This window comes from Chlamydomonas reinhardtii (assembly GCF_000002595.2).
Source record: "Chlamydomonas reinhardtii strain CC-503 cw92 mt+ unplaced genomic scaffold scaffold_19, whole genome shotgun sequence".
Taxonomy (NCBI): domain Eukaryota; kingdom Viridiplantae; phylum Chlorophyta; class Chlorophyceae; order Chlamydomonadales; family Chlamydomonadaceae; genus Chlamydomonas; species Chlamydomonas reinhardtii.
In genome coordinates, this window is record NW_025061532.1 from 39,120 (window position 1) to 51,539 (window position 12,420).

At 62.7% G+C, this 12,420-nt stretch overlaps 2 protein-coding genes across 2 annotated transcripts in view; one reads left to right on the forward strand and one right to left on the reverse strand.

The window, feature by feature from the left end:
* Positions 1 to 1,496, reverse strand: part of CHLRE_19g750397v5 (uncharacterized protein) — a 6,927-nt gene extending 5,431 nt beyond the window's left edge. The window contains exons 1-3 of the mRNA XM_043072836.1: positions 1,152 to 1,496; positions 934 to 1,051; positions 347 to 574 (exon numbers count right to left, since the gene is read on the reverse strand). Of these exons, the coding sequence (XP_042914212.1) occupies positions 347 to 574; positions 934 to 1,051; positions 1,152 to 1,385 (580 nt within the window). The 5' untranslated portion in view covers positions 1,386 to 1,496. The remainder of the gene's footprint in view (positions 1 to 346; positions 575 to 933; positions 1,052 to 1,151) is intronic.
* Positions 1,497 to 3,486: 1,990 nt separating this feature from the next.
* Positions 3,487 to 12,420, forward strand: part of CHLRE_19g750447v5 (uncharacterized protein) — an 18,592-nt gene continuing 9,658 nt past the window's right edge. Inside the window, exons 1-17 of the mRNA XM_043072837.1 lie at positions 3,487 to 3,755; positions 3,915 to 4,392; positions 4,661 to 5,080; positions 5,272 to 6,309; positions 6,895 to 6,999; positions 7,367 to 7,420; positions 7,722 to 7,780; positions 7,968 to 8,076; positions 8,897 to 9,068; positions 9,268 to 9,359; positions 9,723 to 9,948; positions 10,347 to 10,462; positions 10,692 to 10,809; positions 11,087 to 11,159; positions 11,577 to 11,629; positions 11,978 to 12,066; positions 12,320 to 12,364. Of these exons, the coding sequence (XP_042914213.1) occupies positions 3,583 to 3,755; positions 3,915 to 4,392; positions 4,661 to 5,080; positions 5,272 to 6,309; positions 6,895 to 6,999; positions 7,367 to 7,420; positions 7,722 to 7,780; positions 7,968 to 8,076; positions 8,897 to 9,068; positions 9,268 to 9,359; positions 9,723 to 9,948; positions 10,347 to 10,462; positions 10,692 to 10,809; positions 11,087 to 11,159; positions 11,577 to 11,629; positions 11,978 to 12,066; positions 12,320 to 12,364 (3,420 nt within the window). The 5' untranslated portion in view covers positions 3,487 to 3,582. The remainder of the gene's footprint in view (positions 3,756 to 3,914; positions 4,393 to 4,660; positions 5,081 to 5,271; positions 6,310 to 6,894; positions 7,000 to 7,366; positions 7,421 to 7,721; positions 7,781 to 7,967; positions 8,077 to 8,896; positions 9,069 to 9,267; positions 9,360 to 9,722; positions 9,949 to 10,346; positions 10,463 to 10,691; positions 10,810 to 11,086; positions 11,160 to 11,576; positions 11,630 to 11,977; positions 12,067 to 12,319; positions 12,365 to 12,420) is intronic.

The following is a 12,420-nucleotide window of genomic DNA, read 5'->3' on the forward strand; positions in this document are numbered from 1 at the left end:
GGGTGTCGGCGGGGGGGGGGGGGGTTGCAGGCATTGGGGCGAGGCGGAGTTCGGTGTCCATGACAAACCAAAATGAGTGTATCAACCACCCCTCATACTATCACACCGTTCTCCATGAATGGCTACACCCTCACTCAATAACACTCCCACCAGAATGAAACGGGAACAGCGTGCACCGCCCCCTCAACCCCGGCGTGCGGCATGCACGCGCTCACTGTCTGCCAGCCTCTCCTCCGCCCCACTCGTTCTCAGTCCCCTCTTCATGAACGCGCAACCACCCTCCCTTCCTGTCCTGACTGCTCCAACCATAATGAAAACCGACAAGGCACGCGTGTGCGCCCCTTACCAGGCACGTCGCCGCTGCTGCTGCTGCTGCCGCTGCTGCTGCTGCTGCCGCTGCCGGCAGCCGCCTTTGGGCCACTGGCAGGTAGCGTCGACGGCGTCCACAAGGCGGCGGCGGCCGCCGCGGGGGCCGCAGGACTGCGTGCCGCGGGTGTGGCGGGCGCCGCCGCCACCGCTGCTACAGCTGGCGGCGGCGCCGCCGCCGCAGCAGCAGTAGCAGCTACGGCGCCGCCTGCGTGACGAGGGCCAAGTGATGCGATGAGTCAGGCGTCAGTCTGAGAGCTACCGTATGGCGGTGGTGGCTTTGCTGAGTACGGAGCAGGGAGCTCCAGCCTAGAGCTGAAGCGACGGGCGGGGGGAGGAAGGGTATGCGGGCAAGGCCGTACGGTGGTGCTGCGGCTACCTTCCTAGTAGCGCTAGGCAGGTGGAGTTAGAACGCGCAGCTTTTGCGCCGCGGTGCAGGCTTTGAGCAAACGGGGGGCTAGGCTAGGCTCGGGACCGCCAGATCGACCGGGCCGACGGGCTAGATGGCGTGCTGCGATAGGGCAATGGGGCCGGGGTGCAGCTGGAGCGGGCGCGCGGCGCACGCACCCATTGAAAGCTGGGTGATGGTCTGCACCAGCATCTGCTGCTGGTCAAGCATCCGGCCAACCAGGGCTCGCGTCGCGGCCAGCTCCTCCAGCAGCATGCGCTCGCGCTCGATGTAGCCCTGGATACACAGACCATTATCTTGTTAAATGTGCTATCTGGGCTGCAGTTGCCAGATCGATTACTTGCGCAACACCTGTATGCATTTCGCTGCAGCTCACCGCTCGCTCCACCGCCCAGCCATTATCGTGCTCATGCTTGCCATCCGTATCCTCCTTGCGAGCGTAAACGACAACCGCGGCACTTCGTGAGCGGCTGGCGGACTGCAGATAAGGCGAAAGGGCTGCACCGAAGCCCGGCGCTGGTACACGCAAGCAAGGATTTAGTGCACATATAGCTCTATTTGTGGTGTTCTTGCATTGAAGGTGGCCTGGGGCCCGCAGCGCAAGCGACATCTTTGCGACACTTCTATAATATACGCGCACTGTGCCTTTGTCTATAGCTCACACGTACTAAGTAAGTATGTATGGTTGCTCATGATTGGTTTGGCCATGATGATGGACAACTCCACGTTGCGGCACGAACACAGGGTCCGAGCTTGAAGCGCTTGAGTGGACTCGCTTAGCTATTGGACGACAGGTTTCACACTGACCGTCCATTGCAGCTAGCCCCTTCCCTCCGATGCCCCCCCCCTCTCCCCCGGTGACCGGACCCTAGCAGGCTTTACGCTGCCATCCTGTGCACCCATGTCAATCGGCGGCTGACCTGCCAAATCATCCCGCATCCCGTATCCCGTGCCGACTACAGTGTTGTGTGAGGACCCTTGCAAGCCTCCTGGCCGAGTGGAGCAAGGACAGGGGTCCAGGCTGCCTGTGGCCACGTGGGCATCCAAGGGCCCAAAGATGCCTAACTTTTAGCCTTTTCGGGGTGGGAAGCTCCCGCGCCTCCAAACTCCCCTCTCCCGGGACAGGGTACTTGGTGAGATTCGGGGACCGTATGCAGCCCACCAGACCGTGTGTGCAGCCCCATGCGGCGAGGATGCCCCCCCGGATACGCCCAGTCTTTCTCACCGGAGGGCCGGCCATAGGGGCCCATCCGTGCCGCACTGCCGCTGCCAGGAGATGCAAGCCCTGGAGGAAAGGGGAGGAAAGGGGAGGAAAGCCCCCGACTGCCGTCCCTGCCCGCACGCGGCGGCGTCGGGCGCGTGCTACGTTGGCTGTGTGCAGGGGTCGTATCTTGTTTTGGGGGTAATGTCTAGCTCCAGACAAAAACGGCCGGGTGGCCGCCGTCTTTTGTCTGGGCACATGGCGGTTTGGGGGCTTCTCCATAGGAATTCGGACAAAACCCGCCCCAAACCCGGGCCAACAAAGTCTCGCCCCAGACATTAGCCCCCGGGAGGAATGTCTAGAAAACGGCCAAAATGGCCAATTAATGTCTGGAGACATTAAGATAGGAGCCCTGGCTGTGTGATGGGCAGCCTGCGGTTCCCTCATTACCGTACCCCCGCATTTCCTGAGGCTAAGCCGCTGCCCAGTGCCCGTACCGTATCTTGTCGATGCCCGGAGGCCTGCGGCGCCTGCACAGCTCCGACAACCTCCCAGGGCTTGCATCGTCCAGGGGTGGGCCGCCGCCGTAGCCGAGAAGGGCCTTAACCACTTTCTCGCCCACGGCATCCGGGGGCCCAAAAATGCCTAGTTAATAACATTTGGGGGGCTCCCCAAAGGTGCAAGTCCTGCAACCCCCTCTGGCATCGTGCGCATCAAAGTTTCCTTAAGGCTTCTTCGATAGCAGCGTCGATGGCGACCCCTCCTTCCCGCGCTTGCTACGCCCACAAAATGTGCCTTTGCAGCAAGCCCCGCAAACCCTCCACTGCCCTCAAAACGTCCCAACTCCCCCCCCAAAAAAATCGCGTCATAATGTCTAAGCTCCGTGATTAAGGTCCCCAAAATCTTTCTACGCCTTGGGGCACATTCCCAAAGCGAAGACGAAGATACACACCGGCCACTAATTCCTGGTGCACCGTGTCTCAAGACTCCAGCACGGTGTCCAGTGTCGTGATGCGGCGCCGGCAGCCCCGCAACAAGCTGCGCAGACGGCGCAGTGAGTGCTTGGGCTTGGGGGTGTAGATGCCGCGGTCAGGGTCATCTACGCATGTGTAGATGCCGGGTGCCTGAGGGCATCTACAAGATACGAGCACTGCCCGGACGGCGCCGTGAGTGCCGCGGGACCTGATTGCGCGAGACCTTGCGCAGGACCAGGGGTGTGACCAGGGGCACCCCTGAGCGGGATTCATCGGCACCAGACACACACTGTGTATGGCTTGACCTTGCAACAAATAACGTTTGGTCCTAAATTGGGCTTCTGCGATTCAGTTTACGGTGTGCATCATGACTTCCGTTTTTTTGGGGGGGGGGGGGGAGTGAAGGGGGCAGTGGAAGGGGAATGGTCTACGAGTGCTGCGCGAGCGTCTGGCACACAGATGGCGGGAGAACTTACGAAGCCTCGCGCACGGCGTTTCGCAATGCTGTGAGCTGACCCGAATATTTATCTATGTATTAAAATGCACCTATCAAACTGTGCAGGGTAGCTTCGTCTGAAGCGTAAATGTGCCCCTCCTTCGCCGCAGTGGCTAGGTAGCGACGACTTGTGACCATGACGAGCTATGGATTAGGCAGGAATGTGTTGGTCCTGGGTCTGCTATTGATTTGCGGAGCGCCACCTTCCCATCAGTTCCTCGCTCAGCCAAGTGCGCCAGATGCTTTTGAGGACGTCCATACGGTTCATCTACGCACCGGGATTGTGGATGTGGATGCGGCCAGCCGCAGGTATGAAACTTGTCTACGAGCTGCGACATCTCCGACGGAGCGGTCCGTTACCTCGCTTACTGTGTCCGACAGGCTGCTTTGCAGCTGTCGCTCCTGCCTTCCCTGTGCCCTTCAATTGCTTACAACGCACTCCTGCCTTGCGGCCGTGTTGCGCCGTAGGCTGCCGGAGTCGCTGACGCCTGCGGCGCGGCGCCTGCTGGGCCACCCCAGCTCGGCGCCACCCCCCGCCGCGCCCGGCTGGGGCCCGCTGGCAGGGGCGCAGCTGTGGCTGCTGACGCTGGGGCCGGAGACGCACCTGTGCCCGCACCACCCCTCCCACCACCAGCACAGCCAGTTCCTGGCGCACCAGCAGATGCGTAGCAGCGACGGCAGCTCCAATACCCACACCGGCTTGGAGGGCGGGGGCGGGCGACCTCACCAGCACGACCAACCCCAGTCCTCGGTTACGTCGGCGCAGCAGGAGCAGGAGACCGCACAGGGGGCGCGCTTTGCGGAGCGGCAGGCGGCACTGCAGGCGGCTCTGCGGAACGCGGGCGCGGCACCTGTGTCGTTCCTGCCACCCGCGGCATGGCTGGTGGTGGTGGGGCGAGGAGCGGACCTGGGGCCCCTGACGGAGGCGTTTCCGGATGTACGGATGGTGGGTTACGACAATGACGGTGGATTCGCTGTACGGCATGGCGATAGTACGGCACCGTTGGGGGGGGGAAGGGCGGGGAGGGCGGGGAGGGCGGCGGGCAGGAGGGGTGGAGGTTCTGGGGAGGCGGGGGCGTGCTTAGTGGCACCTCTATAGCGCGTGAGTCACGAACATCGCTGCATGAAGCCGGCGTGCGTCTGTGTGTTTCGGGGCCTGCGTGCACACACAGTCCTACGCGTAATGTTTTTGCTATTGCTATTTACTTTAACAGGCGCCGTACGGTCCCCCGGCCGCTCGCGTGTCTCCGGAGTTGGCAGCCGCCGTGTCCCTTCTGGAGCAGCAGTTGCGGGAGGCGGGGATGGGGGTTGGCAGCAGCGGCAGTAGCGGCAGTAGCAGCGGGGCCGACGCCGATGGCAGTAGCAGCGGCAGCGGCGGCGGCAGTAGCGGCAGTAGCGGCTTGGGGGAGCGGCTGGATGAGGTGGTGTCAGAGCTGTGGGAGCGGCAGCTGCGGCGGCAGCAGGAGCGGGAGCAGGCGGCGGCGGCGCGGCGGCGGCGGCGGGCGCTGGCGACATTGAATGCGGAGGGCGGCGGCGGCGAGCGCGAGGAGGGAGAGGCGCAGGAGGAGGAGGAGGCGCTGGAGGAGGCGCAGGAGGAGGACGCTCTGGCTTTCCCGGGGGCTCTGGAATCCATGGTGGGTGTCCGCCGCATTTGCCTTGTGTGTGTGGCACCTGCACAGTCAGATGACACGGCTGCTGCATTGTCGTACGCTGCCGCTGCCGCTCGATTTGCATTTATCGCACACACGTTACGGTACGCACGCGCCCTCTATTCCTCTTTTTGTTGATCTTCCCCACCTCTCCCGCGCGAGCCCCCGGACCTCAGGCCTCGGCGGTTTCCTGGCTTCGCTCCGCAGCCTCCGCCTCCTCCTCCTCCTCCTCCTCCTCCTCCTCCTCCTCCGCCTCCTCCTCCTCCTCCCGGCGCCCCCTGGCGGCGTCGGGTTGGCAGCGTCCCGAGCTTCAGCAACACCTGCACCACCTCTCCGACCCCTCGCAAACGCACGCGGAGGAGGAGCACCACCTGCGGCTCTCCGACCCCTCGCAACCGCACGAGGAGGAGGAGCAGGAGGGCGCCCGGCCGCTCGCGGCTGACTCCGGTGGCGGCGGCGGCGGCAACGGCGGCGGCGGCGGCGGCTCCAGCGCGCGGCGCGGCCTGCTCGGGACAGGCGCGGCGGGCGGTGGCGGCGGCCAGGGCGGCGGCGGCGGCGGCGGCGGGAGCTGCGGGCTGCCGGAGCCGCTGACTCGGCGGTTGACGCTGGCCGTACACCTGCCGTACCTGGAGCGGGAGGACCTGGTCACGTTGTCGCTGGCGGCGGCGGCGGCGGCGGCGGCGGCGGCGGTTGGGCAGGGAACAGCGGCGGCGGCGGCGGTTGGGCAGGGAACAGCGGCGGCGGGGACGGCGGCGGCGGTTGGGCAGGCGGGCGTGTCGGCCGGGTGGGATTCGGCGGCCGCAGCGGCGGCGGCTGAGGCGCTCGAGGACTACAACCCAGCCGCCGCCGCGGCGGCGGACTGGGCGGCGCCGCTGGCGGCGCTGTCTCGCCAGGTGGCGGCGGCCGCCGCCGCCGCCAGTCCAGGGGAGGGTGAATTCGGGGACTGCGGCTGCGCGCCGCCGGTGTTGGCTCCGGATGCTGGCGGTCCGAATATTCTGTTGGTGGAGCTCTGCGCGGCGGCGGCGCCGGCGGCGGTACGGTGGCTGGCGGCGGCTCCGCCGGTATCGTGGCTGGAGCCGCGGCTGGGCGTGCGGCTCCACAACCTGATCGCGAGTGCGGTGGTGCAGGCGGGCGGCGCCGGCGGCGCGGCGAGCAGTCCCGAGCTGCTGGCGTCGCACCCCTTCTGGGCGGCGGGCATCGACGGACGCAACCAGGTGTGGGTGCCGGGGTTTGGGTGCTTGGGGGTTGGGTGCTTGGGTGGTAGGGAGCGGGGGCGGAGGGGGGGCGGATGGGAGGAGGAGGAGGAGGGGGCGAGGGTGGGGGTGGGGGCTGGGGCGTGGGGAGGAGGCGGAGGGTGGGAGGTCAGGGTGGGCGTGCGGGATGTGGGGTATGCCGTGTCGTTGTACAGGCAGGGGCGACGAGGCCGATGGGCAGACGTGAGATGGCCTGGCGCCGGCGCCCTTTCCTTCATTTGCTTCCCCTTGACTGCTGCCATACAGCGCGGTTGCATCCCGCTCTTACATTTAGAGCTTCTCCTTTCCTACACTTTGCGGTTTCATGTCTCTGACACCCGCGGAAACGTAATGGCAGAATCCTTTGCTGACACGGCGCTGCCAGGACGGCTAGGTCACAATGACAACAACGCTCTTTCGTTTTGCGCTTTTCGTTCTGATATTTCTCAGATTTATCTCCCTGACATCCATTGACTCAATGACAGACTCTTTGCTGACAACAAGGACACCGATTAACGAACTAACCAACGACCAAATGCAACATTTCAAAAACACACCTCGGCACAGACGGTGGGCTGCGGCGACAGTGGACTGGACGTCGCCAACTGCTACTTCTACGACCCCGCGGTGCCGTTCATGCAGAACGTGAAAACCGACTCCAACGGAATGCAGGTGCGCGAGTGCGCATGTCTTACCTCCCGCGCCCCTGGTCCCGGCATGCGCATGCGCATTTACATTGGTTCGAGTCCACTAGTCCACATAGCTCCTTTGAGTCCGGGGTCGCGATAGGTAAACAGGTGGGCGAGCGCGCGTGCTGCTCACAGAATGGTTTGCGGTGGTGCTGGTTGTAGTAAAGAGCACAACTGAAACGCCAAACGTGCGGTGGTGTTGGCTGTGTGTGCACGTGCGGGAAGACGGCTTACTGGGTTGTGCGTTTGAGCTCAATCAAATGAAACAGCGCTACAGCCTGCCCTTACCTCAACTAACTCGCCCACCCAACCGACCAATAACCCACCAACCAACCAACTACCCGCCGCAGTACTTCCTGTCCTCCACACACCGCAAGCTTCGCTACTACCTGGCAGTGGTGCAGGTGAGTGAGTGAATAGGAGTGGCCTTGATTGCCGCCAGGCTGGGCAATAGTTTACCTCATTTGCCATGCATGTGCGCAGCACGTTTGCAGCACGTCCCCAGCGTTTCTCATCTTCCTGGAGCTGCTTCGGGCGCATGCTTGGCTCAATCATACCCGGAACACATATGTGGGCATGTCCCGTCAAATGTTCAAAGAATAGGTATTGGATCTCATACAGCACAGCACGGCTCAACTATACCCGATTTTAAGATTGGTTTTTAATAATTTCGTTGTGTGTGTGTGTGTGTGTGTGTGTGTTCAGGACTTGTCGGACAGCTACGGGCACGGCACGCACGTGAGCGGCACGCTGGTGGGCAGCAGGTGCGTGCGGGGCGTGCGGGGCCGGGTGGGGACCCTGCGGCTGGGAACCGGGGTTTCATGTGCCATGTCCAGGCTCGCGTGTCACTGGACCTGCTATCACCTACTATCACGTACATGTGTAATGTTTGCCTGCCTGCCTGCCTGCCTGCCTGCCCGCCTGCCTGCCTGCCTGCGCGCGGCGCCGCAGGTTCGACCGCGCCAGCGCGCTGTCTCCGGAGCCTCTGGACGCCGCCACTGGCCAGGCGCCCGCCGCGCGGATCGCCTTTATGGACCTCAGCCGGGACAAGGGCGACGGGGTGAGAGGCACGAGTGGCGGTGGGGTGGGGGGAGAGGGGGTGTGGGGGGAGAGGGGTGGGTGGGTGGGAGAGGGTGGGTGGGTGGGGGTGAGAGGGTGTGTGGGTGGGGGGGGGGATGAGAGGGTGGGTGGAGGTGAGAGGGTGTGTGGGTGGGGGGGTTGCAAGGATTGGTACAGAGAAGGGTAGCGAGATAGACAGCAGGTGTGGTGTTGTGCGTACCGATGACCGACGGGGGGGGGATGAGAGGGTGACAGGGAATGCGGGGTGAGAGGCACGAGGATGGGGTGGTGGTTGTAAATACCAGCCCAAACTAAACCAAACCGAACCAACTAAAACGAGCGGAGGCGTGAGGGGCACGGGGGGTTGCGCAGATGGTTTGGGGAAAACTGAGGACACCGACGAAGTCGTTACAGTACCAAACAGCGGGTGCGGGGGCGAATGGACGGGTTGTTGCAACAGCTGCCATAGCGCTCTACTGCTTCGTTTCAAACTTGCCTGCACCCTCCTGCACCCACCTTGAAACCCACAGCCACCTTTGCACTCATCTTCCAGCCCCCATCTCTTAAATAATCATGAGTGTAACCCCCCATCGCGTGTTGTCGCGTGCCACTCCCTTCTCAAGCATAGGCCACGCTCTCCTCCTCGCTCTGTTGCATTGGGATCGGTTTAGTTTGGTCTGGAATCTACAACCCCTCATCGCCATTCCCCCCCCCTGGGATGGTTTACCGTCTACCACTTCCTTAACTAATCATGAATGTAACCCCCCACACACACACACACCTACACCTACACCCATACACACACACTCCCGACAACACAGGTGTGGACGCCCGGCGACCTGGGCCGCTCCTACTTCAACCTGACCTACCGCGTGGGCGCGCGAGTGCACTCCGACTCCTGGGGCTCAGACCTCACCGCATACGACTCCATGGCGGCAGCGCTGGACCGATTCACGTGGAACAACCCAGACTTTCTGTCGATCTTCGCCGCAGGTAGATATTTTGTGTTGGGCAGTACGGAAATAGCAGTATATTTGGTGCTGGGGGTGCTGGGAGGCCCGCCGCTGCGCCCCCAACCGATGAAACTACACCAACCCAACCGTCCCAAAACAGCCGCATTGTTAAGCATCGTCGATACCCGCATGACTTACCCAACTAACCCAACCAACCCAACCAACCACAACCGCAACAGGCAACTACGGCACCGCCAGCGGCGCCACCACCACCGTCACCTCGCCAGCCGTGGCCAAGAACTGCATCGCGGCGGGCGCGACCCCCTCCATGGTACGTTTTTGTTGGCGTGGTCTGGTCTGGTCTAGTCTGGTCTGGTCTGGTCCCCCTCCATGGTGGGCTTCCTTTGTTGTGTGGGGTTGCAAGGGGGTGAGCGCGACGTGCATTCGCGTCCCTGTAGAAACCAAGGCCCGGGCCACGTTGGTCTGGCCCGTGCGCGTTGCGTTTGAGCGTGTGAGCGCTGTAGTCTACGTTTATTCTATCGCATCTCTCCACCCATCCCGCCCTTGCAAATTCGCTAACCACCCTGCATCATTCGTTCCTAAGGTACAGCATCCTGGATGTCTAAGACGCAAGTACACCGACGCTGCGTCCATGCCAAACTTATCGTGTTTCTTTCCCCAACGATTTTTGCAGGGCACGGGCGACCGGCCCGGCGCCTACGGCGTCACCGTCTACAATCTGACGGCCACCGTCAACATTGGCGGCGGGCAGGGCGGCGCGCGCTCCGTCCGGGTGGTTGGCGCCGCCTTTGGAGGCGACCTGGCGGCGGCGGTTTCCGCCGCCGCCGCCGCCAATGGCGGCGTCGTGGCCCTGGCGGCGGCTACGCCAGCGGACGCCTGCATCGGGCTCAGCAACGCGGGTGCGTTTACACTGTGTGTGTTTGCGGGGGGCCACTCATCACCTCCCTTGCCTAATTTACCAGTCACCGCAAACCCTGCTCCTTTCTTTGATTGTTTTGTGTGTTTGCGGGGGCCAGTGCCAAAGTCGTCACCTCCCTTGCCCTTGCCATCGCTTCGCGCGCCTGCTGCCTGCCTCACCACGGCATCAAACAACCGCCAGCACCTGCCCAATTGCGCATGCTACCATAGTGGTGGCTGCTGTCAAGTGCTCGCCGACTTCAATATACTTGGCCTGGCGAAACCGCGTCTCCTTTCCTACTGTTCCGGGCTACACCTTTACTTTTTAAAACATTGATGAATGTAACCCCCCCGCCTCCCCGCCGCCTGTTCGTGGCGCTGCTGCTGCTGCGGCACGCAGGCGGTGTGCGCGGTCGTGTGTTGCTGGTGCAGCGCGGCAGGTGCTACTTTAGCGACAAGGCGCGCGCGGCGGCGGCGGCTGGCGCGACGGCGGTCATCGTCTACAATGACAAGCAGGTATGTAGGGGCGTGTGTAGATGTGTGTGCGTGTGTGTGTTGCAAAGGGAGAAAACGCGTAGCGAGGATTGGCCTCCGTACGGTTGCCATTCTGTGCGCGCACACCTGAAACCAGTATCCCCTCGCTTCAAAGGCCTCTGTATCCGCTAACATGTACGGTGCTGTCTCAGCGCTACCCTAAATCAGTTTGTTCCATCGCTCGACAACAACAAAAACAACATAAACGCAGGATGGTTATTTCCTGATGGAGGCCCCGGACGCCTCGGGCGGCAGCGGCAGCGGTCTCGTGCCCATGGGCAGCGTGCCGGCGTCCACGGGGCGGTGGCTGCTGGCGGCGGCGGCGGCGGGTGCGTGCGTGTGTGTGTGTGTTTGCGTGCGTGTCTGTCTGTCAAAGAGCGCAAGGAGAACCAATTCGCGCAGGACAGTGTGCGTGCGTGGATGCGTGCGTGCGTGCGTGCATGTGTGTGCGTGCGACGTTGACACGGCCGTTGCGCCAACAACTTAACGGTGTGCCCACGTGTTGTTCACATCTGAGCAATTATTCGAGCAATACTAGCTGTAACTAATACACATAATTACTCGATTAATTCGGTTCCCCGTCTCAACTGCGGCATGTTGGAGCAGGCAACACGGCGGTCAGCATCCGGCGGGCGGCCGACGTAGCACCGCTGGCCTTCGACGACGTCGCCGCCTACAGGTGTGTGTGCGGGTGTGTGTATGTGTGTGTGTGTGCCTGGGCGGGGAAGCGTGCAGCCAGGACGGCCGCAGGTCTTGGAATCCAGGGCAACGAATATTGATGGCTGGGCGGTCGGGGATGGCCTGAGCCGGGCGTGCAGTCAGGAAGGACACAGGTCTCGGATTTCAATTCAATCCAGGGCAACGAAGTTGTTGGCTGGGCGGTATGGATGCACTCTACACACAAGGCGGCTATTTTGCGCCCATCGACCGCGAGGCTGTTTACAAATAACAGCTAAGCTGTTTATAACTAACCGCAAGGCCGCCAGGCCGCTGCATTCTTGGGTCAATTACTTGGTAATCTTACCCTGTCCCCTCTCTCATAAAGCGCACCCACACGAACCCACGAACCCACGAACTCTCACACCCAACCACACAGCTCGTTCGGGCCCACCACCGACGGCCGCATCAAACCCGACATCACCGCGCCAGGTGCGTGGGCGTGTGTGCATGGGCATGTGCGTGGAGTCGTAGACGTCGTGTGAGCGCGTTCGCTTTTGTGTTGGGTGTTTGCTTGTGTTGGACTGCAGGCGGGAAGCGGTCTCGATGTTTACATGGCATCCATGTCAGCACAATTCAAGTGCTGTAGACCGCGTGTGTTTCGCCCGCTCTTTACGTGCGCACGATGTGCGCTGGCACAAGGCAAAGGGCCAAAGTCGCAATCCACCATCACCACAACAACAAACCACCCAACCACCATCGCCCAACCACCTCAACAAACCACCCAACCACCACAACAAACCCTCAACACACACGCACCCTGGCCGCCACGCCACACAGGTCACCTGCTGTCCGCCAACGCCAACCCCACCCTGGCCCCCGACGGCGCCGTGCCCTCCTGCGGCGCCGGCGCCACCCGCATTCTGTCGGTGAGAGCCCAAGGGAGTTGCAAAGATGGTTGGAAAAGCGGTACAGGGAGGGGGGGGTGGCGGATAGCGCACGTGGGGGTTGCGGGCTCACAGACAGAATGCAGCACACGCCACGGCCCACACCCCACGCCGGCCCGCACCATGAGTACCGTATACACATTGAGTATCACACGCGCACACCCGGAATACACTGTCTTTGCGCAATGCTTTCCTTGTGCTCTTCAACACCGGGCTCGCAACCCGTGCATCGCAGGGCACGTCGATGGCGACCCCGGTGATTGCGGGCTCAGCACTGCTGGTGCGTCCGATACGTGTGTTTGTGCGCGTCACCCACGTGTGTGTGTGTGTGTCAGA